The sequence below is a fragment of the Macrobrachium nipponense genome, chromosome 7, assembly GCF_015104395.2.
Source record: "Macrobrachium nipponense isolate FS-2020 chromosome 7, ASM1510439v2, whole genome shotgun sequence".
NCBI lineage: Eukaryota > Metazoa > Arthropoda > Malacostraca > Decapoda > Palaemonidae > Macrobrachium > Macrobrachium nipponense.
In genome coordinates this window covers 50167637-50193258 of record NC_061109.1, presented here as the reverse complement: position 1 = coordinate 50193258, position 25622 = coordinate 50167637, and the positions used below count along the sequence as shown (strand labels likewise).

The 25622-nt window shown below is 36.6% G+C and overlaps 1 protein-coding gene and 2 long non-coding RNA genes across 5 annotated transcripts in view; all 3 read left to right on the top strand.

Moving 5' to 3' along the window:
- LOC135217371 (uncharacterized) overlaps positions 1 to 5114 on the top strand; it is a 205326-nt gene extending 200212 nt beyond the window's left edge. For all 3 annotated transcript variants that reach the window (XM_064253213.1, XM_064253215.1, XM_064253216.1), the window contains exon 3: positions 1267 to 5114. In XM_064253213.1, coding sequence (XP_064109283.1) covers positions 1267 to 2305 — 1039 coding nt within the window. In that variant the 3' untranslated portion in view covers positions 2306 to 5114. The remainder of the gene's footprint in view (positions 1 to 1266) is intronic.
- A 1166-nt stretch (positions 5115 to 6280) lies between these two features.
- LOC135217686 (uncharacterized) lies at positions 6281 to 12302 on the top strand. The gene is made up of 3 exons (XR_010315163.1): positions 6281 to 6422; positions 11424 to 11527; positions 11758 to 12302. It is a non-coding gene; the product is annotated as an uncharacterized LOC135217686 (long non-coding RNA).
- An 8856-nt stretch (positions 12303 to 21158) lies between these two features.
- LOC135217196 (uncharacterized) lies at positions 21159 to 25099 on the top strand. The gene is made up of 3 exons (XR_010315079.1): positions 21159 to 21602; positions 22237 to 23145; positions 23888 to 25099. It is a non-coding gene; the product is annotated as an uncharacterized LOC135217196 (long non-coding RNA).
- The last annotated feature ends 523 nt before the right edge of the window (positions 25100 to 25622 follow it).

Sequence of the window (25622 nt, the reverse complement as noted above, 5' to 3'; positions counted from 1 at the left end):
GGAAAGAACGCGACTTGTGTTCTTCATATTCTGCAGATTGTTTACTCTCAAATCTTTGCTTCTGATTGGTTACTCTCAAATCTCTGCTTGTGCCCGTTACCCAGGCAGATTCCAATACTGATGATATTATTCTATTTATTATATCATTATTCAGAGTATGAACCCATTCACATGGAAAAAGCCCACAGGTGCCACTGACTTGAAATTCAAGCTTCCAAAGAATATGGTCTCCATTCGAAAGAAGTAACGGAAGTTATTAGAAAAACAGATAAATTAACAAATTAATGAATAGATAAAAATGTAAGTAAAATATTAAAATTCAGGTTGAATTGTAGTAGTATTAGGGTAGTAATACTTTGCATCTTCGCTTGAACCTCTGAAGCTCCAACTGCACGACATCCTATGGAACAAAGGACCCCTGATATCTACTATAATACTACAGGGATTACCACTGATGGCCAAAACTAGTATTTCTAGGTAATCGGTGCATGTCAAATGTCAAATAAAGGTGAACTACATTTCCACATAACAGAAAGTGAAAACTCATTTATGCATTTATGATATTAACTAGAATGCAGTCTCATTGAGACCTCAAACTCATTTATCAATGTATGAAGTTAATTAGATAAATTACTCATCTCTCTGCGAACGATCACGGAAATTACAAGGCTCATTCATGAACAAATTTCGTTGTTTTCAAAGTATTTTCTTTTTGAAAATGAAGTCTTCTCAGTTCTGAGAATTATGTATCAAGTACTTATCAGAATTTCCAGTAATAAGTTAAATATTCCTACAATTTATTTTTCAAACAGTAAAATTTTGTTATTTTAAAGCTACTGAAGAAAGAAACATTATTATTATTATTATTATTATTATTATTGTTATTATTATTATTATATTTATTATTATTATTATTATTATTATTATTATTATTATTATTATTGCTAAGAAATTTACAATCCCTTGAAAAACTGTTTGTGTAATAAAAACCCTCATTTATAGAGTAAACTATATTGCTGCGTAAAAATATTTTTACATAGTATGCAATTTACTACCTTATTATTATTATTATTATTATTATTATTATTATTATTATTATTATTATTATTATTATTATTATTATAGGTGTCTTGGTTAATGGGCTGAATTATGATTGGTCGTGGGTTGATGGCGAAATTCAGCCAATGAATCCTTCTATATATACTTATTATTATTGTTATTATTAGAAACTAAAAGTCAGTAACTAACAGTTCCCCTTCATTTCAGATGCCCTGGTTTCTGGACACGGTGGACAGACGGCGCTTGCTACCAGGAGTACACCCAAGGTCCATGCAAAGTCGGCGAGCTCTTCATGGGCAGAACACCCGCAGGTGCTGGTTTCTGTTCCTGCTCTCCCGAACTGGTCATGCACTACTTCCGCGCTGACGGGCGATGCTACCCCCTGTACGAGCAGGGTCCTTGCCCCAAAGGCCACCTTCTGAAGTTCGATTACCGGACCTTGGAGCCCGTCTGTGAATGCCGCGACGGGTACATGCTGGAAGAAGACGGCTCCTGCTACGAACTGAACACAGCCGGTCCCTGCGATCAGACCGCTTGCGACGATGGAATCAACTGCTACCTGCGCAACCTCGACACCCTGAAGACGGAATGCAAATGCCTGCCTGGAAATGTGACCACGGCTGATGGGCACTGCTTCGAGCCTTATTCCCGAGGCCCTTGCCAGCACGGAGACTGGCTCGTCTTCTCCCAGCCCGGCGTCGCTGTCTGCAAGCCCAAGACCCAGTGCACGCGTTATGACAACTGGTTCTTCTGGACTCCCGACCAACGCTGCTACCGCCAGTACTCTCGTGGGCCCTGCCCAGCAGGTCAGCTGTTCTACCTCGACCCCAACACTGGCGAACCAGGCTGCCATTGCCGCAAGGACTGGACGCCTTACTTCTGGGCCGAAGACGATTCTTGCTACGAGCAGCATTCGATTGGCCCCTGTCCCTCCGGGATGTACTTCAGCTTTAACCAGACCTCCATGAAGACCGAGTGCAACTGCTTCACCTCCCACGTCCTACACGGAGATTCCGCCACTTGCTACGAGCGCCTGACGCGCGGCCCTTGCCCAGAGGGCCAGTTGGTCGTCGAGGATTCTGATACCCACCGCTTATCCTGTGACTGTCATGCGGGCATGACTACCCATTACTGGAGCGAGGATGAGAAGTGTTACCAACACTTCTTGCAGGGTCCTTGTGCTGAGGGCGAGACCTTCAGGATAGATCAAGCCACGGGAACCCCATCTTGCATTACTTGGGGTTAACCCCAGTTGCATTTGACTGCCGTACATAAGTACCTTCGTTTACAAGAATAGCACTGACACAAACATTGTTTCGGAGTATTAAGATAAAATTATCTTTTTTTAAAATGACCACTGAACTGTATTACACTGATTTTAAGTTTTTTTCCCTTGTGAATCTGTCACTGATAAGCCTTATTTCAACGACCACTTGAACCCAAACGAAGATTTTCCTTATAAACACCATTTACAGATTATCAATGTGTCATTACATTAAGGTTCATATTTTCATATGAAAAAAAAACTCACACACATGTATGTGAATGCTATTACTTTTCATGATATTTTATTTACATCAGAGTTGTTGACCTGCATCTTCCTATAGATCATACACACAGGTATTTTAGTTCAATGATAATACCTTTTGGTTCCTATGGCATTGCTTGTTTTAGGGTGCAAGGTGGTCTGTTGCTGTATATACTGTACAGAAATAATTCCAGATGGTTTCACAGAAGCTCACTGATTCCAGAGGAATCCAGGACCATTCCATAGGAATCCAGGACCATTCCAGACATTCCAAACAAATGTTAACGTGAATTATTTTTATTTATTTATGTGGAACTTCCCAAGTCTGGAATCGGTGACCTTGTGAAACCATCTTGGAAATGTCTTCGCTTGTAGTTTGCCTTTTGTTTCATATTCTTTTTTTGCAGACATAAGGAACCGGTACTCATTTTGTACAACGTCTTTGGAGATTTCTGATCATATTTCTTTTACACATAAGATTTTTTTCAGCTTATTTATGTGATTTGAAGAAAATTGTTTTAGTCTCTGCAGTGAGTAAATCAGGAAAACCTTCTCACTCTCTCTTTCTCTCCAGATGAGGGTGGAACAGAGACATATATAGTTTTATACCTCTTAGAAAAATGGTGTGTTGCTTCCTGAAGGTCTGTACCAAATTCTCTCTCTCTCTCTCTCTCTCTCTCTCTCTCTCTCTCTCTCTCTCTCTCTCTATTGTGAAAATATCCCTACCATACTTGAGTGGGGCCAAAGGCAGTCAGCCACCACGAGGCTTCTTGTTAACAATTTCTGTTTTTTATTTTTTATTTTTTTCATCAGTCACTAATTGGGATAGATACTAGATCTTGTTGGTAGTCTTTGCTTGCGTCACTTCCGTAAAACTGAAAGGGAAACTGTGAAAATATTAGGGTACATCCCGAGTGGTTCCTGACAGCAGTCATTGCATTTCCCCAACGAGATTATTGGTTGTAAACAGCTTACATTTTCGTTCTTGTAATGTTCCTCTCGACTAGAGCCAAACTATCTGAATTCACACTATAAAGGACTGACAATCAAGGGGCCTTGAGATGACTATTGTCAAGATACATTTTACCACAAGGAATATTTTATGAGTGGATTTTCACGTCCTCTCAATGTGCAATGCTGTGTTAGGGATGCCAGCCATGACGGATATACATCCACATACAGGAACTTATTATTTATGTCAGCTAGCCATGAATATATTTTCCGCTGTGTGACAGTAAGTACTGCGCTTATTGCCAGTAGTGAAGCCCTGTTTGTTTCCTCCTCTCCCCTCCCCCTCCCCTTCCCCTAGGTTTTGCACATTGAATAGATGCAAATTCTGATTCTTAAACAGTCTCAGAAGATGATTTGTTGAATAAGATGATACAAAAGGGGTTGCATAGCTTAACTAATCACAGATATGTAGCTGTTCTTGGTAATTATACACACATTTATATTATGTGTAAGAAAGGAAATTTTAGGCTATTTATTTAATTTTTCTCATCATTCATCCATGTGATTTATTTTTATTCATTTCCTTATTTGCGATTAGATTTTTATCATATATTACTTTCGCAAACTCGCTACGACCAAATAGGAGATCGTGTCGGACTTTTTAATTATCATTCTCTGAGCAAAGGCAAGAAAGAAAATTTGCATGCAGATTTAATATTTCAGAAATGCATATTTTTTTCAGACTTTTTTTCATTAGATTAGTCATCCTTTTGATATTGCCCTTAGCTTATTCATCAGTTTATTCATCTTTCGCCCCCCTCCCCACCCCACCCCTATTCCCTACCTCCTCCCACCCAATTTCAACCTTGAGCAAAGGCTCTGAAGACAAAATTCCAGTCTTCGTCCCTACCTATTTATGCAATATTGATTGTCCATTTCACTGGTACAGAAGCGAGATGTGCGCGTGCGTGTGAGTGCGTCTGCTTGTCTTTTGTGTGTGCGTGTGTCTGTGTAAGAGAGAATGTATAGGCTTGTATGAAAGTGTGTTTGAAAAGTAAAAAAAGATATCTGTATTGTTGAATTAAAAGCTTCACGCCCCTTACGTTACTGAAGCTTTCTTATTCTGCTCCTTCTTCTTCTCCTTCTTCTCTCTGGTTAGTTTTAAGCTGTTAGTGAACTCTCTGGAGAGCCGTTGAATAGATTATTTTTAACTTAATTTTACGAAGTGTTATGTGAAGTATCCAACGTGAGCAGGATACAGATGTGTGTGTTGCGTTTCTCCCAACACTGTGAGGATCAAATTATCACTCCAGAGAAAAACTATATAAGGATGTTGCTTCAACATTTCCAATTTGTTTTGGAACTAGTGCGTCGTTATGATCCGCTAGGCCTACAATTATTATATTATTTTGTTTTGCTATTGGACAAATATTATTATTTTCTTTTGAGATTCTGACCAAGGGGTCTTTCCTGTCCTCTCTTGTCCAGAGACGCGGGTGGCCCCGTCATGTTAGGAAGCACAAAAAGCGTTTGTGATAAATATTCCCGAATAAATAAATAAAAAATACCACTTCTATCGACGTCTTTCAATCAACTCGTTCCTTGTTGTTTTACTAATGTGTTTGTATTTAATTTTTTCCTTTAGGGCATGGCGTCTGCTGTGGATACCAAATACTTTTCTTCTATCACTAGCTGTGTATTTCTGGTGATAGAAGTTCACTCTCGACGTGGTTCGGAAGTCACTTAAACCCGTTGGTCCCGTTGCTGAATAACCACTGGTTCCATGCAACGTAAAAAGACCATACAAACTAACAAACAATACAAACTTAATGCTTTTCAAATGAGCTTGTGGGTCTTAATTTCAATTAATTTTCGACTACGAACCAAAATGTATTGACTAAATACCACACATTTGGCTAAAACTCAGAAACTTTTATGAAAACTAAGTGATTAAGTTAAAATCACAAACCCCAGTCAAGAAGGCCTCAATTTTTCGTCAAAAGCCCACAGAATTTGAGAGAAGGGGGTGCCAAAAGACCTGACTTCATCGAGAGACATTTCGCAGAGAACCAGAGAGCTCGGCAAGAAAATGTGAACTTTGAATGATTTTCTATAAGTCAGCAAGTAGAACTTTCATCCGAGATGCTTGTGTTCCTACCTGCTTGCAGAGGTGGAAAGCAAGCATTCTCTCCGTAGCTTCAAGTAGACTAAATTTTTGCAGCTTTCTTAAAACTTTCACCTTCAGGCAGAGTGTTGCAATACATGAAGAGTAATCCAATGTCGTACATTGTTTAATAGCTGTATTAATGGTATTATGAATTATGTTTTATATGTATATATATATATATATATATATATATATATATATATATATATATATATATATATATATATATATATATATATATATATATATATATATATATATATATATTATATATATATATAACAGGTGCTCCCGCAGTGTTTATGAATACGACATCTAGATGTCACGTAGACAAATGCATTCCATGGAGGAGAGATCTGGTTTTGAAATAATGAAAGGCTTCTTTGGGAAGATGGGTCATCTCATTTAAATCTTGATTTTCATAATTTAATCCCTAGTTCTACCCAGACGATCTGTACGTAAAAGAAAATTATGTAAATTAGTGACCTGTACTCCTATGGGCTATTCTGAAGAACGGACTGTCAAAATAAGTTTGCCTTAGTGGCCACTAGGTGTCAGTTCTCTTCGACTAACTCCCTTGATGGCGAGAGAAACGATTCGCCTCGAGTGCTTGACCGGTGTTCTTCAAATTGGCCATCCGACCCTCAGAATCCACAATTTCAGCAGACGATGCGTTCTGCTTCGATGAAAGGAGACCGTGCTTTGGTCACCAAAGGCGTAAGTACTCCTGATGAGGAATTGCCTGGACTCATTTGCTTTGAAAGTCTCCTAGACTTGTGCTGAGGCAGGGGTTTTACCTTGATTTAGGAGTGATGTTTGCCAGTGGCCCTGCCATAGCTTGGACGTATCTACGCAGATGTTTAAATGTACGTATAGTATATAGGATAAAATGAAGAATGTATAGCGTATACAATACGGCATACGCATCCAGTGGGTTAGAACGAATGTTTGGGAAATTGTGTTGATTTCAGTAGGAATCTAGCGACTTACAATGCTCCTTTCTGGTCACTGTCCATCGAGGATTTGAATATTTAACACACGGAAGCACCAAAGTATTGATCGCATAAAGCCCTCGCCTTGCAATTTTTGTTTATGGTTAGTAAGGGAGCCGATTGGTGTCAAGAATATTTATAGGTATTTGCTATTTCAGAGATTAGAGGGCAAAAACTTTTAATAGACCGGAGTTTGAGGTTTAACAATAAAGTAACGAGATACTGGAAAGCTCCTCTCACAACCGGAAAGTTTCCATTATGGATTAACAAATTCATTTTTGGGGGTGGTGGTGATGACGTTCCCTCACCCATCTGCCCCTCCACTGTGGTACCGACCGCCACAATACACCAAACACCAGGCAATCAGAAACAAACAGTTTAATCGGACGAGTGCTTCATGAGAATATTATAACTCAATATTGCGCCACAACCGTTAGAAAATATTTCCATGCCTTTACCAGACCATTTTATGCCAACCTTTTTTAGAATGACTTTGATTTGTCGAAAATCTGAAAAATCTTGTTTACAAATTTTGGCTTCATAGGTGTTCCAGTTTGATATTGTATCGCTAACAGACCAAATAGTCTTATAGAGGCCAGGTTGCCCCTCAGCTATTTCTCGACGTCACAGGTCCTGGAAGTGACACTACTACTGTAGGAGATTAACTGTTTGCTGTTTCGTCCAAAAGACTCCAAAATGAAATGCGTAGATATCATGGTCGGAAATTTATTTTCATTCACATCAGCAGTGTTTATAAGATAGTTGAGTAATGAGATCTTTAAATCTTAGACAGTGACCCCAAGGTTTTTAGGGGGTCGTTATTCAGGACTAATATTTCTTGGGGGGTGTCATTATCTGTATGATAGTCTTTTGTTTAAGGTTTTACGGAGTATTTCCCAATGGGCTTTTACTAACCACGCCGCAAAGGGCGTCACTTTCTTTGAAAAATCCGAGATATGCAGTACTGCCTTTTTCGTATTTGATTTCTTGCTGGGAAACCTGGTGTTCACATAATAGACAGGAAGTGTTTTTGTCCGAAGTGATATCTGTCCGTGAATTTCGGTGTCATCACCCAACGGATTGCATGTGCTGATTATATTGCAATGTGACCAGTAACTTATACGGGTACTTTTGCTCTTCTGCAAAGCTGTTACAGGTATTGGCTGACGTCACTTGATCGAGGAAAAGCTAGTGTTTTGCGAACTAGGGTAAACCCTTAGCTGGAGGTGTCCTTTTTATTTTGCACTGCAATTTCATTTGAGGTTTATGCCACTGACGTAAATTTCGAGTTAAGTACTTAACTATTTTTTTATCTTGAGGATAAGTATTAGTTTTGCTTTTAAAAAGCACAAGACACTTGTTTTTCAAAAATACTGATTACGTATGTGGTATGTACCTTTTGTATGTGTATTCTTTGGTAGGGAATCGATAAGTAAACATGGTTACCTAATTGCCATACTGGTAGGGCGTTTAGAAGAACAAAAAAAGTGTTTTGGGGAGGACAATAGGTCTGTTGGATGGCTGCCAGTGGCGGATCTAGAAATATTGTAAGGGGGCCACACATGAGTATTAAGTATATCGGTAACATGTTTCCACACACGGCACATACGGGTGTATATCAATATTTATATATTATGCACACATATATACACATACACACAGTAGTAGTAGTATAGTTGTTGTTTTGGTTGTTGCATAATTGTTATTGTTGTTGGAATAATCATTAAGCAAATTTTTGCTACTAATAATGATTTACTGAAAAAAATGTACTCTTATTCATATCCAGGGGACCACGTGACCAGGTGCCCCTCTCCCCCCGCCCCTTAAATCCGCCACGGCTGTGCTAGTGAAGACAGCGTAGGATAAAGGCATTGTGCTCATTACTTAAGGTTCTTTGCACCGTCCTTCGGCCCCTAGCTGCAACCCATTCCTTTCCTTTTACTGTACCTCCTTCATTTTCTTTCTACCACATAACTTTCCGCCTTCACCTCACAATTGATTCATGGGGCAGTACGTACCTGGTGGGTTTAAACTTCCTGTTTTTATGATAGAGGACAACTTAGTGTTTCTCGCTGTATTAGTGTAAACTGTCTCTTGTGTAGTGTTGGTTTTTCCAACACTGAATCCAGCGAGAGTTGCGGCCCAAGCTGATAATCTGCAAGTTTGTTCAGTAGACTTGATTGCGTTTCAGTAGGTTAATTATTGTATCTCGAATATTTCGTTTGTGCAGACTGAATCTTGGATCGTACCTTGCTGTTAGTCGAGTTCGTGATCGATTGTGCACCTTGCTAACCTGTCTTGATTTTTTTTATTAATAATGAGAAAAACGTTCAAAGTGTCAGTGGCAGTATCGTTCTTGTTGCCTTTTACGGATGTCGACAGTTTTATTTGAATTTAAAGTATTTGAAATAATTCAAGGTTGTATGGGAGCCTACAAACTTGACTGAAAAAATTCTTGGAACTTGTCCATCCTCCCTGTGGGGGCTGTACATAAAACCAAACAAAGTGACACAAAGTGAAGTAGTAAATACAAGGATGAGTAAAAAGGTATTTTAAATGCAGAAAGGAATACTAGCATTCCCTTTTAATACTTGAAGGTTCATAGAGCACTGACACGTATCACAGAGCAGGCATACGACCCTTGAATGTTGATGGTGTTGGGCTAATTGGAAATGCTTTACGATATTATACCTTAAAATAAAGGAAGATTTTAAGATTACTCTAAGAAGAGGGCAAGTCATGAACTGGAGAAATTCATGTGTGGAATAGCTAGGCTTTTGGTACCTAGGCTTTTGGTACAAGTATAGACTGACTAGAATATGCATTACACTGTGCTCCTATGTACTGATATAGCCTGAAACAGTGGTTTGGTCTATTTGCAATAGCGGTTTCTTTTTCAGAGCCTCCCAACTACTCTGGTTTATCAAGTTATTGGTACCAGGTCATCTGCTCTAGTCAAAACAAATCATATCGGTTGTGGAATTCACAGGAAAGGATAGCCGTCCAATGTTACGCCCCATATTCCGTCTATAACGCAGGATAATGATCTAGACATGGCTTTGGCAATTGACATGAAGCCGAATCGATGTTTAATCAAGTTTTGGTGGAGTATTTCACTTTTGAAAAATGATTGAGAGACATTTTTGTGAAAGATGATTTTACAATTGATTCTTTTCGCTTATTAGCGACTGAGGATTTTAAAGTACTGTTGGTACTTGGCTTGTCGACCACAGAATGCAGAAATGGGTGTATTTAATACTTTGATCCCAGAGGGGGGCTGGTACTAAAACAAGGCATCCCAAATGGAGCTTCTGCCATGTTTACGTACATGTGTAATACTAGCACCTCGGAGCAGGTGACCTAGACAACAGGGCAAAATAGCACCAGTATTATATTTGACCAATCAATTCTTTCGGTATTTTTTCTCTTACAATTGCAAGTGTGGATAGTTTTATCGGTTCACGAACTTGATTTCTTTGTGTAGACCAATATTTTGTAGAGATTTATCCCGAATACTTAGTTTGGTTGATGATCTTAATATTTTCTTGTGACGAGAACATATAGGTCTAATGATTTACGATGAAAGTTATTGCCTGAGAATGCGGAATGCCGCATATATGGCCACATGTGTTTCTCGTATGAATGGTAGTATGCAGTAACTTCAATGGAACATGTTCTATTCATTCATATCGTTAGTATAAGGCAGTTTATTAGCCTCCTTTTGCTTTATAGGTCTAATGATAAAAGATGAAAGTTATTGCTTGAGAATGCTGAATACCGCATATTTGGCCATGTGCGTTTCTCGTAGAAATGGTAGTATGCAGTAACAACTTCAATTCAACTATTCACTGTTCAATCATATTGTTAGTATAAGGCAGTTCATTAATCTCCTTTTGCTTTATCTCAGTTCCTGCCTCTCTCTCTCTCGCTTCTCTCTTCTCTCTCTCTCTCTCTCTCTCTCTCTCTCTCTCTCTCTCTCTCTCTCTCTCTCTCTCTCAATAGCATACTGAGACCCTTCCAATTAATTTCCTTTATTTTCTGGGCTCACTTTATCCTGGTGTCCAACTACTGCCGTCATTGCTGTGAATGGCCGTGATGTGTTCTCTCGCTTCGGACAAATGGACAATATATATTTCGGAAGCTTGCTTAGCAATCCATAGCTATTTTGGGCATGTTCTTCATGAAGGGATCTGTGAATAAAAATAAAAATAATAATAAGGGTTTTCTAAAAGGAAAAAAATCTAATTTAAGGTAAACAGCACTTATGAAAAAGATAGGAACAACGAGCAAAGGTAATCAGATATTCGGACAGCAGTGATATTGTATTAAGTCTGGAAAGTAATCTCCCTTCAGACTCGGGAATCAGGGTAAGAATGGGTACCCACATTCACTCGATAATTATTTTGGCGTCACGTTACCCTTGGTTAGAGATTCAGAAGGTTTTGTTAAGTACAAGAACCCTGATACCTCATCTCCTACTGTATTGAAAATAGTGTTCATCAAAAATAGCTGGTTGAATATATGTTATATACGATATTAATGTCTATTCTGATTGATGTTGCAATTTTATGACCACCTGTAAGTTGAATATCAGCTTGAGAATCTGAAAAAGTGTGGGGGACATGTTTAAGTCTTTAGATATGTTTCTTTAAGAAACAAAATAATTTACCTCTTATTGGTCTTTCGCCAGTCAGTTTTTCATAAGTTTTCCTCGCCTTTATTACAGTTATATCAAAACATTGCGTAGGGGAAATCGTATAAAGCAATAGGCCACAGTCTACGTGATGTCTTGAGGTCAATAGGCCTACAGCATTCCCATTTCATTCAGAGGTAAGAAGTATGCTTCACTTTAGGCTCCTATACATTTTTAGAAAAAATTTATATTCATGTTGTTCAATTATGAAGTTTGATACCATTTGACTTTTTAGATCACTCATAATCCAAGGGCATTGTGTTTGCACTTAGCACTTAGTTTTCGTACTCTTTGTAAGTTTTGTGTTTGGCGAAAGACTTGTAATTTAATTTTCAGTTTTGAAATAGGATTGTTGTTTCATTTTCAGGATGGTACCTACATCATTCGCTTGAGGACTTCTCCAGTCAAGACCTCCGGGAAAAAGGACCACTCTTCACAGGCCAAGAAGTTTTGTCAGAAGCAACCTAAGTGTCCCGCTGTTTACTTCCTATTTGTTTACCCAGTCTCATTTTCCGACGCATTTTATCACTTTGCCGTCAAATTTGACATCAATTTGTCATTGTTTGTTGCTAAACAGAAGTCTCCTGTTCGTAAAACGATTCTGAACGCGTTAAAACCCCGATCTTGCAAAAAATATATATATATATTTTTTATTTTTATGGTAGAATTGATGGGAAATCGCCGAAGATGTCATGAGAGTAACTAACGAAAAATGGCCCATAACTGCCTGTCTATCTTGATAACTATCTATCTGTCTTTAGATAACTTGGCAACTCGTTACCAAAAGGCCGAGCTCGAAGGTTTTGTAAATATACTTTTCTAAGGATTCAAATATCTTGTTTTATGAATTTTTTAACTCAAATTTCTTGTTTCGTCATTTTTGCTGTTTAATTATGTTATACAGCAATAAATGACAAAAACTTCCTCTCCTCTCTCTCATCTCGCTCTCTCTCCAAAAAGAAAAACACTCTAGCCTGCCTCCTCTCTGTTCCGTCTCCTCTCTCATCTCTCTCTCGTAGTTTAGAAGCCATTTAAAAAATTTTCTTTTAAAAATCTCTCTCTCTCTCTTTTTCATCATCAACTCTCTCTCATCTCTCTCTCGTAGTTAGAAGCCTAATTTGAAAGTTCCTCCCTTCTCGTCCTCCCTTTGTATTTATAAGCCATGGAAAACTCACTCACTCTCTCTCTCTCTCCTTTGTTAAAGCTATTGAAAAATTCCTACCCTTCTCTCTCTTTGTAGTTAGAAGCCATGGAAAACTCACTCACTCTCTCTCTCTCTGTTAAAGGCCCATGGAAAAAAATCCCCCCCCCCCCCCCTCTCTCTCTCTCTCTCTCAATTTTTGCTTTGGTGAGACGTTACCGCGCACAGTCTGATTAATCAACAGATATCACAAGTTTAACATACGACTAGAATTTGAGAAATATCTAGAAGTGTTCGTGAACTGTCGGTGATAAGATTAGTGTGAAAATAGCATGTTATTAAAGCGAATACTAAGTTATTAGTTTATCAGGGAAATACTGTATATCAGATCAAGTTGGTAGTGAGTTCCAATTGTCGGAAAAAAAAATGGCGCAAATTTAGCGTGTTTAGCAGATTCGCAATACGATGAGGTAGCAGGAAGGGAACTGGCATTTCTCATCTATGAAATCAGCAACAGTCCTAACCAAAAAGATACAAAAGCATTCATAGATATATTAGAAGGATATAATCCTTCAAACTGGAACAAATCTAATGAAAAATATCTTGAAAATAATTGAAGAAGTTCCAAATAAAATCCAAGAGTGGGGGGGGGGCCCCAAGAGAACCTCATAAAGAAAATATACATAAACCAACATATTCCGACAAAGAAAAGAATAAGGTGACTTCTGTGAATATCCTAATTGATGCAATAGGGAAAAGAATGCCAAAAGCATGCAAACTCTGTAAGGTGTGGTATAGCATAGTTAATCCACAAAACCTTATCAGAAAATGCTCTGCATGCAACATTCCGACGCATCCTCAATTTGCTGAAGTAATGCAATGATTATGAGGAAAGGATACTAGAAATATTTTCCTCAACATGTCATATTCATTGGGAATAGACAATGTTATTAAATCAAGATTGAATGTAACAAATAGTTGAGGATGAAGAGAAGAGGAAGAAGTAGAAGAGGAAAATGGAAGAGAAGTAAACAAAACTGAAATGACAGAAAAATAAGGAAAACAAAGAACAAAATAAAAGTATGGATGCAGAGATACTACATATGAGGCCTATCAAGCAGCATACATGACAAGAACATAAATTACGACAACAAAAGAAAATCCCGAAGAGGCAATATCCGGATCTGCACACTGAATGGAAAGATGAAAAAATAGACAAGGAAAGACAAAGTCCCTGCAGCCTTTTGAAAAGAGGGAATTGCAGATTCGGAGGAAGATGTTTACTACACAACATCCCAAGGTATGTCACACTATGAAATCTATGGTAAATGTGCAATACCTAGATGGCTATGAGGATGATTGCAGAGATCTATATCCAAAATTATGCAAAACCTAAAAGAAGGAAAAGGATGTAAGTTCGACAAAAAATGTAAATATATGCACCCTGTAGCCATGAATCAAAATCAAATAAATTATCAATCAAATGATAAAATTCAAAATAAGAAAGAAACAAATAAAGAGAGGAACAAAGAATATCAGGTGAAGGAAAAAAGCAAGTCATCACCGCGATATGGTGTATCAGCAAATATTTCCAAGCATAAGCTTCAAGATACAGCTCAAGAGATAAGAACTTATTATGATGCAAGAGGATATTGCAGATATGGAGAAAATGTGCAGATTCAGGACAAAATTATATTATGATGAGGAAGATCAAATCATTATGGAAAAAGTTGGATTTTTTAATGTCCAGAATTTCTGGAAATGAAGAAAAGAAACCACATACCAGAACAGGAAAGAAAACATGGGAAAATCCTTATTATTACCCATATTAAATGAAGAAGGAAAGTAAAACAAACCGGCAAACCATCATAGTGATGAATGCGCAGGGTTTGTTATGAGTAACTCAAAAAGAAAAATAGAGTACTTAGAAGAACTAACCCAAATTGAAAAAGAAAATAGATATAATGAATATAAGTGAAACCTGGTATTCCAAGAGACGGGGAATGACGATCAAATAAAAGGGTTCCAAACTTATAGATCAGATAGAAAAAATAGGAATCAAGGGGGAACCGCAATATATGGGGAAAGACAAAAAACAGGGAAAAATATATGAGAAATATAGTAACCTCAGAATGTGAACTAATAGTGGTAGAATTTGAATCTGAAAAATTAATGAACATAGTAATATATAGCCCCCTAATACTAAAGAGTTTGACATCATAGAAAAATTGTATGATATATGTAGAAATCACAAGGACTGGACTATTCTCCTTTCCGGAGACTTTAACTTTCCTTTCGTAGACTGGAAAGAATGAATAGGAGATTGGTGGTTTGTATTTATACATATAAAAAGAGAGTAATAGTAGTGCAGAAGATAAGAGGCAATTCGAAAAGCTATTAGATATGCTACTAGAATACAACATTCAACAAATAAATCACCTGCCAACAAGAAAGGAAAATACTTTAGACCTAGTATTTGTGAACGAGGTGAATTATGTTAAAGAAATAATAGTTTATAATGCGATATTTCAGACCATAATGTCATAGAATTAACAGTCCATTCCAAAGCAAGTGAAAACAGAGATAAGCAAGAAATGAAAAAGTGGGAAGGATATGGAAAATACAACTTCTACAGTAAAAATATAAAATGGTCAGAAATAAATGAAGAATTAAACAAAGATTGGGATAACATTTTCGTAAGTGATGATATAAGGGTAAATACGGAGATATTATATAAAATATTAGAGAAATAATGGATAAATATATACCGAAGAAGAAAAGTAAACATCAGTTCATGCATACCAAGAGACAGAAGGATCTTGTTCCAGAAAATCAGAAAGTGGAAAAAAAGGTCTTGCAAAAGAAAAAATGCATGGAAAGTTATAGAACTAAAAAGTAAGATAGAAAATGTAGAACAAAAGATTACAACAATCATTAAGAAAATGAAAAACGGTACATTGGCAAGAAAAAAAACCCTAGTAAAATATCAAGCAACACCCCCAAAACTATTATACTCGTATGCAAAAAAGATGAATAAAAGAAGAATAGAAATAGGCCCTCTAAGAATTGAAGGGAGATTAACGAATGAAAAAAAGTTAATATGCAACATATTGGCAGAACGATATAAGAGAATTCACCCATAGAATTGATAATGAAGATAATGATATAGAAGTAAGGGATGAAATAGTGATATTTTAGCTTGACATAGATATTAATGAAGCTGATATTGTGCAGGCTATTAATAAATTAAAAATGGAGCTGCTGCAGGGCCTGATGGAATTCCTGCTATTTTGTTAAAGAAAGTAGTTCATTCTATTGCAAAGCCACTTGCAATATTATTAAGACAAAGTGTATGTATATTACCCCCTACTACTTTCAAAAGTGGATCAAGACTAGAGGCAAGTAATTATAGGCCTGTGAGTCTAACATCACATATTATGAAAGTGTATGAAAGGGTAATGAAGAAAAATATTATGAAACATTTAATAAAAAATAATTTGTTTAATATAGGACAACATGGTTTACCTACCCGGAAAAAAGTACACAAACCCAACTGTTAGTCCACCGTGAGAACATATACAAAAATATGAAAAGCAGAAATGAAACAGATATGGTTTATCTAGACTTTTGCCAAAAGCTTTTGACAGGTAGACCATAATATATTAGCGAACAAAATTAGAAAACATAATATAGAGGATAAAGTAGGAAGATGGTTAAAAGAATTTTTACACAACAGAAAACAGATAGTTATTGCAAACGATGAGAAATCGGATGAAGCTAAGGTAATATCCGGTGTGCCACAAGGTACGGTGTTAGCTGCATTACTGTTTGTTATTATGATTGCAGACATAGACTGTAATGTTAAGGATTCGGTAGTGAGTAGTTTCGCTGATGACACAAGAATAAGTAGAGAAATTATTGGTATGAAGATAGGAACGCTCTACAAAGAGACCTTAACAAGGTATATGATTGGGCAGAGGTATATAGGAATGGGTATTTAACTCTGATAAATGAATCAAATCTGAATAATAAATATAGAGGACCTAATAATGAGACAATCACAAATAAGGAAGCAGTTAAAGACCTTGATGTGATGATGAATAGGAAGATGTTAAGCAATGATCAAATGCCAATTCTATTGGCAAAATGTAGCACAAAAATGGGAATGTTGTTACGGCACTTCAAAACCAGAAAAGCTGAACACATGATTATGCTTTATAAAACATATGTTCGTAGTATCCATTTGAATATTGCAATATGATATGGTACCCACACTATCAAAAGGATATTGCACAAATAGAGAGGTACAAAGGTCCTTTACAGCTAGAATAGAAGAAGTTAAGGACCTGACTACTGGGAAAGACTACAACCTTCTTAAAAATTATAATAGTCTAGAAAAGGATGGAAGAGGAATGCTCCTATGATATTCAGGGCATGGAAACAAAAAAGGTATGGAGGAATTGCCGAAAACATCATGGAGCTAAAAATATCAGAAAAGGCAAGCAGAAAAATATCAGAAAGAGCAAGCAGAAACTATACCAGGAAAAATAAGGAAAGCACACAGAACATTAATCCATACTACGCACCAGCATCGATAATGCAGCGTCTATTCAATGCGTTGCCAGCTCATCTGAGGAATATATCAGGAGTAGCGTAGATGTGTTAAGAATAAGCTCGACAAATATCTAAGCTGCATCCCAGACCATCCAAGATTGGAGGATGCAAAATATACCGGAAGATGTACTAGCAACTCTCTGGTAGACATTAGAGGTGCCTCACACTGAGGGACCTGGGGCAACCCGACAAGATTGTAAGGTAAGGTAAGGTCTCTCTCTCTCTCTCTCTCTCTCTCTCTCTCGTAGTTAGAAGCCATTGAAAAATTCCTCCCTTCTCTCTCTTCGTGGTTAGAAATTTCTCTCTCTCTCTCTCTCTCTCTCTCTCTCTCTCTCTCTCTCTCTCTCTCTCTCTCGTAGTTAGAAGCCATGGAAACTCCCCTTCTCTCTCTCTCTCTCTCTCTCATCTCTCTCTCTCTCATCTCTCCTCTCCTCTCTCTCGTAGTTAGAAGCCATGGAAACTCCCCTTCTCTCTCTCTCTCTCTCTCTCTCTCTCTCTCTCTCTCTCTCCTCTCGTAGTTAGAAGCCATGGAACTCCCTTCTCTCTCTCTCTCTCTCTCTCTCTCTCTCTCTCTCTCTCTCTCTCCTCACTCGTCTCTCTTCTTCTTCCTTCTTCGTTAGTTTAGAAGCATTGAAAATTCCTCCCTTCTCTCTCGTAGTTAGAAGCCAATGGAAAAAACTCTCTCTCTCTCTCTCTCTCTCTCTCTCTCTCTCTCTCTCTCTCTCTCTCTCTCTCTCTCAAGTGAGTTAACAAAGCCATGGAAAAATTCCCCCCTCGCTCTCCCCCACTCTTCGTAGTTAGAAGCCATGGAAAAAACTCTCTCTCTCCTCTCTCTCTCTCTCTCTCTCTCTCTCTCTCTCTCTCTCCTCTCTCTCTCATAGTTAGAAGCCATGGAAAATCTCTCTCTCTCTCCTCTCTCTCTCTCTCTCTCTCTCTCTCTCTCTCTCTCTCTCTCATGTAGGGCGGGTGTTGTACCACTACCTAGCAAAGGAGAGACCTTAAGAAAAGGTGTAAGACTTATCGAGTGTGGTTGATCATTGACGAAGTTTATTTGAATGTGAAAAGTTGCACATTTACATTTCATTATATTAAGTAGTTGAATAAACGCTACCAAGTCTTTATTAAAACACTGGATATTTAAAAATGCCATATGAAAGAATTTTCATTTTTAGAATAGGTGGTGAGTTGTGCTATATAATTTTCGGTGACGTAGGATATTCAAATATGTTAATTCTTCAGTCGTTACCCGAAAGTGCTGTGCTGTTACCTGTCTTGGCCTGGTTACAAGTTTAGTATATTTTTTCTATTGCTATTTAGTTATATTTAAGTTACCGATCTCTTGTGGAACTAACTCCTCTTGAGTTATGAAAATAACGGCGACATTTTTGTTTTATTAATTAAAGAAATAAAAACAAAATTGAAAGGGGACTTGACTGAGCACACACACACTTCCTTGTCTTAATTTCTTAAAGCAGGAAGAACTCATTCATATTTGTGTCACGAATAATAAGTCGTGCTAGGGAAGTGTTTTCAAAATATCTTATTTACCAGATACCCAGTCTAAGATCGTGGTCTTATATTCGTACATTTCTCAGCCAGTCTTAGCCTGGGATTCTTAGATCAGACGTGAGGTTAATGGCCCATTGTAACGCGTTTTTTCTTATTTCGATTCCACAGCTTAGGAAATACCATAAAATATTGTAGTACTGTTATTTTATTGCATTAAATAAGGAAATAAACGCTGCAACAGCTAGAGACACTGGATGCTAGAAATGTCTCCACAAGGGCTTGCGTGAAGGAAATGACAAGGTACCCACCACTCTGTTATAAGTGGTCAGTTTGTACAGAATACGAATTACTTATTAAACATTCAAGATCGTTCTCAGTATATCAGAAATTTGTAACAATAATCACTCTCAGTTGCAGTGGAATTATTGAATGTTCTCGAGACATTTATCCTGGTCTGTAACACGACGACAACAGATGCAACGAGCAGAGATTTTGACAACCAGTGCTGAGACGATTATGAATAATAATAGGTTGGGTCTTGACTGCAATATAACAAACTGCAATTGGTGATTTTCATTGTCCCATAGGTACTTTATAACTTAAGGAATGATATAGTCGAAAACCTCTGCAGTTGAAGACTTTTTCATCACATAATTATTTGTATCGAAGCCCTTTTACTAACGAGTGATTAATGTGGGTTTTTTTTCACATACATTTCGCTTTAAGGACTAGAAGCATTTCGATTCAATTCGTTTCAGAACATCCATGAAGCCAATTTAATACAACTCCGGTCTTTCGGTAGCTCGGTCAAGTCATTAAGTTTTCAAAAAAAAATAATAATAATAAAAAAAAAAAAACGTAAACAGTTTTAAATAATTGAGGTCACCTCGTGTAACCAAACACTTTATATTAATTTTCAAGACTTTAAGTCCAGATACAGCACTTGATGAATAAGTAAGCATAATTCCTTAACAGGTACGTTACTGAAATAAAGCGAAATTTGCTACACTGCCTATTATTGTAAATGTACCTATTATTGCAAATGTATTGTTTCAAGATAATAAGTTAAGTACGACGTTGGTCTGTGGAACAAACACTGTCCCGTCAGTCAGTCATTAGAACCGCTTTGCTAACCATGTTATTTAGTACTGGTTTTGTTTGCATCTCGAAGTCAATAAATTAATTACACCCTTGAAAATTTAGATTTGCGAAATTAAGACTGAAAAAAACAATTCAAAACTAAGAGTAATTTCTGAGAGCTGTAACACATACTAAACATTTGAATTATGTAAGCGTAGTTATCATCGTAAGAGATTTTTTTGTAAATGTCAGATACGTGCCTATAAATCTAACGTAAGCGAGAAAGTTTAGATAAAGGTACGCGTAAATATTTAGATAATTAAGTTTTAGTGTTTCAATTGTTTATGTGGAAGCGAACGCGGCTGGCTGTATCATATATTCTTGATGGATGTACTGAAACGTCACTTAGAATCAAAATAACTGAGGAGGAACAACCAGGAACAAAGTAGCCTGAAATTATGTAAACGCGTCGTAGTCGTAGAGTGAGCGCTTTTCAACCATCATGACAGGGAGGGCAGGAGTCGACGACTGAATTCCGTAAGCTTATCTGGTTGGAGAATCTTAAAATAAATAAATAATAAATAGTCCCCGAATCTTTCGATAATTACGCAAGCAAATATTAACGTATTCACATTTAGTAGGAAACGCTAAAGGTTTTATAAATAGTTCCAGTAGAAATGTATGGAGGCTTTATATTACATAGTTCCTATAATATGTAAGTGTATGAAGGTATTATATATAGTTCCTATATAAGTGTATGAAGGTTTTATAATAGTTCCTATATAAGTGTATGAAGATTTTATATTAGTTTCCATATAAATGTATAAAGGTTTTATATATAGTTCATATATAAATTCATTAAGGTTTTGTAGTTCATATATAGATTATGAAGGCTTTATACTTAGTTCTTATATAATTGTTCCCATATAAAAAAAAAAAACTTGAGAGCGGGGTGGGGGCAAGTTAATTAAATTTACACAGTCTACACCTAAAACGAGAGGTGTCTTGTTAAATTGTATACAATTACAGGGTTAGTGGTATTCTTATGATCACAATTCCTTTCAATCTTTGATCTTTTTTCTCATTTAAATTTAGTTTTGTGGTACTGAATGCATTTCATAAGGAGACTCATCCTATGCCTCTGATTTGTTTACAAAACCTGTCGATTAATAATTAAAGGTTGGTGAGTCACTTGTGTGTAATGTCCGCAAAATAGAAACTAAACTAGTTTCTTAAGGTTATTTTAACTGTTGTTCCTTGTGAAGGTATCATTTCTGATATTCTTTGCCTGATAAACCAGAAGTAGAGACCTTAGTTAATTACTAAAAAAATTCCGAGCATCTTGTTATTAAGATTTATCACAATACCACCTGCTCTCCACCATCCATCCTTATCACGCAACTGGTAGTCAAGTTCTTATGCTTTTTAATAACACGTCTTGTCGAGTTAATTCATCCTTTCAACTTGATTTTGTGCTATCTGTGCTCAGCAAACATGACTCTTCCATCCAAAGCTGTAGTTACTCGTAGGTACTACATGATACCTTACTCATGGCCTCTTATATATAAAATAGAGCTTGTTGTGTTCCTGAGTGTTCCAGAAATAACAAGCAAGCGCTTGTGTCTACTAGGTCAGTTCATTCACTAACTAGACTTGCTGCTTCATTAGTCGAGTTTTTAAGCCTCCAAATACTACACTAGGTCTGATCCCGTTGTCAGGGCTAAATTCAGTTAACACTGTACTAATAATAAAACCGTGGTTTTATTATTTTTTTGTTTAGGTCACTTGCCGTTATGACGAGTTATCACGTCTGAAATCTTAAGATTTTGCTACGGAGACGTCATCCTTTGGCCAGTTGTTCTTGAAAGGTAAGGAAATGTCACACCTTGTCCCTGTTTTCAATCCAATCGATGGTAAAGAAGCATGTGATGCGGCTTAAGTACAGTGTATCAGAAAATAGAGATAAAGTAAACGGTAAAATTAATTTTTTCGCTGATCTAGTTTGTAAATCATGGAGATTGCATGATAATGCACACATACGTTGCATGAATCATTTAAAGCTTTCATGAGTATTTTGTACTTTTAATTTTCAGTATTTCAGCCACATGTTGGTTCTAGCAGGTTCCCTGAATACAAATACAAAATGTGATATACGGTTCCAATAGTTCATAGGCATAGGTTGGTGACTTATGGGGCTAATGACAAAATGTGAGAGAAAGAATGCAATAGAATATATTTTTCCAGGGGGAGGGGGGAAGGGGGACTTGAGAGGTCCATGTTACTGTTACGTACAATGGACAAGAAATTTGTTTCGAAACTTTTTGTAACCAGTGCTGAAGTGATTGTGCAACATCGATTTGTGATTTTCATTGCCCCATATGTACATAACATAGGGAAGGACATAGTAGTCGAAAACTAATGTAATTGGAGACTTATTGGTCACTATTTTCTATAACTAACCAGTTTTCCTCATAAGTAATTAATATAGAACAAAATTTACAGACATTTCTCTTCAATGGCTAAGGCCACTTCGATTTAGTTTGTTTCAATAAATCCATGAAGGCAATTCGATACAACTCCGGCATTTCGATGGCTCTGTTAAGTCATTGAGTTCCCGAAAAAAATCAAAAGCAGAAAAAACGTAACGGCTTTAAACAATCGGTGTCACTGCTCGTAACAAAACACTTCTCTAAAATTTTCAAGTTTTCAAATTTTGCACATTTTTTTTAAGTTCGGATACAGGGAACGCAATGGTACTCAAGGCAGCGAAATTTGCTACGCTGTTTGTATTCTACAAGTATTGTTTTGTGGTAATCAGTGTAAGTACGACATTCGTCTTAGTAACAAATTATTTTGTCGCAAGTCAGTCTTTGAGAACTGCTTTGCTAAAAGCGTGTTATTTAGTACTTGGTTTTGTTTTGTGCATTAAATAAGATCACGAAGTCAATAGATTCATTATACTCTTGAAAGTTTGTATTTGCGAAATTATTAAAACTAAAAATAAAAAAATTCAGAACTAATGGGTAATTTATGAGAGTTGTAAAACGTACAAGATATTTGAATTATGTATGCTTAGTTTAGTTGTAAGAGACTCGTGCTTGTAAGTGTGCCAGATGCGTGCCTATAAATCTTAACGTAATTGAGGCTTTTACACGTAAATGTTTGAAGAAATAAGTTTTAGCGTTTCAATTGCTTTTTGTGGAAATTGGCGGGGCTGTATCAGTTTGCCTTGATGGATGTACTGAAACATCAGTTTCAATCAAGACGACGGAGGAGGAAGAATAACCAGGAACAACTTTATCATGAAAATATGTTAATACGTCGAAGATAGTGCTATTCAACCCAAGCTCTAGACCTTAATTCAGCCGCCATGACGTCATGACAGGGCAGGAGTCGACAGCAATTGACTCGGTAAGTTTTTTTCATTAGGTTAGATAATCATTAAAAAACACTCTTTCATCTGTCGATAACCTAAAGGTCGATACGCGAGCGAATATATTCGCATTTAGTAGGAAACGCCAAAGGTTTTACATATAGTTCCTGAATAAATATATTAAGGTTTTATATATATATTCTGACAGAAAGAATGGAATAGTAGTTGAGGGGGTGGCATGGGAATTTAAGGACTTGAAAGATCCCACCTGCTGTTATGTACTACAATTCACGACAATCTGATTTATTTTAAGAATTCTGTAATCAACTGACATTCGAGGTAACAAGAATCATAATTGATTTAACCCTCTGATAAGCGTGGCGTCATCAGGCGAGTTTGGCAACGATGCAATAGAAAATAAAACCATTTGCGCAGAAGGTCGTATCGTAAAAGGAATTAGAACTGACTGAATCTGTAGCATTGTACTGAACCCTTTACAATTGACATTCCAGGCTGACCTTTTTAAGGATATAACAACATATATTTATTATTAGTTACCTGTAATAATGTGTTTTCATTTTACAACATATTTCATACTATGATTTTCTCCCCATTTTATTCAGTGTCACTTATATTTTACACATTTCATTACTACACCCTTTATGGTGCCAGGAGCTACCTTGATCCACTCATTAGGGGAAGGTTTAAACTATGCTTAGACTATTTATTATTTCATATTCATTTAAGGTTTGCTCACTCTAATAATTTTTGTTCTTCCAGGCTCAATGCTAAGGTACATTCTGAGGGAAGTGAAAGAAAGCCAAAAGGTTCAAGAAGGACATTGAAGGAGAAGAAAGCAGGTGAACAAGAAGAAGACAGAAGATGACGGTGTACTACCAGAAGGAATTTTTTTATAAAACAAACACTTCAAGTTATTGTGGCTGGAAAAGGATTAATATAAAGATTGACAACTCACTATATTAGGATGCATAGGTTTTAATGTAAACTACTTAGCTTAGATCAGCTATTAAGTAGTTATGTATGATGCAGGATACAGTTTCGTCTTTACTCGAATCTAGTGTTTTGAAATCAGTTTGGTATAGGTAGTTTAAATTCCTTATTCAATATTAGCTGTCTGGTATGGTTCAGGATATGTGCTCCTTTTTTTCGTAGGATTCATAACCGTTTTAAGATAAGCTTGATAAACCTCAGTTGTTCCTGGGTAAATACATTTTTTCCACGTAGATATCTTAAGAGTTTATTTAATATATCTATGCTTCAAGATACATAATTGTCACTTGAACTTCTTAGCTATTAGCTATAAATTAGCTTAGTTCGTTTCTAGATTCATAATTTGTACATACAATTCTCATTAGTTTTGATAGCTATCAGGTAGTCCGTTTCAGGATTCATAATTTATATCGAAAAGTTACGTATCTTTAAAGATATTTTTCATTTTTTAAATTCCAATCATTAGTTTTGATTTGAAGACTCCAATAAGTCATTGATCATTGCATATGTACTTACCTGGCTAAGAAGGTAATCTTAATTTTCATTCATTTTCCTGAAGTTCCTGTAAAATCGTAGCAAAATTATTATTAATCATTTAGAAGGTTTTAATGATTGGGTAGAACAGAACAGGTCATATTTTCAGCTTAAATACAGATGATTCCTAATAGTTTTTCTCGCGTGTCTTTTGTTGGTAGATACAACTAACAGGAAGGATCTGGAATTAAGCTTCTCGTCTGTTCCCTGTAGCCACAAGATCTAGTTTGCTACAGATAGCGATTCATATATAAGAGTTCCGTCAGAATGAATTTTGTAGTAGTTTTTTGGTCTTGTTATTGAAATATTCTTTGAATTAAAAGTCAATGGCGCCTGTCGCCTTGTTCATTATGAATAGAGTTCATTGGTAGGACCTTTTACTTTAAGACTTGGGTTATAGAAAGTTGTTTTTTCTTCCTTTGAGAGAGAGAGAGAGAGAGAGAGAGAGAGAGAGAGAGAGCTTGGGTTATAGAAAGTTGTTTTTTTCTTCTCTTCTTCTTCTTCTTCTTCTTCTTCGAGAGAGAGAGAGAGAGAGAGAGAGAGAGAGAGAGAGAGAGAGATCACAATCAGAAGCATTTGCGTGTGTACTCTCTTAAGTAAAGATATTTCAGTGTTTATTTTGATAAGTTTGATCTCAATCTTGATAACAAATGTTAACTTGTAATTATCAAACAATTAAGCGAAACTGAATTTTGTACAAAGCTTGCCATGAAAGTAATATGCCTCTTGTTTAACGTTAAACATAAGTCGATGAAAAGGTCAGATGTACTGTAAGTACTGGAATGTTATCTTATGAAAAGCTTTATTATCATGGCATCTGTGCATATTTCAAGACGCTGCTGGCACGTGAAGGCCACAAACTGATGTCTGTCTTAGAGGGTAGTTTAGTATTGCTAACAAATTGATTCAATTGATAAATGATTTCATAAGTCAACTAAGAAATTCAAAGTGGTGCTTAATTAAGTGGGGT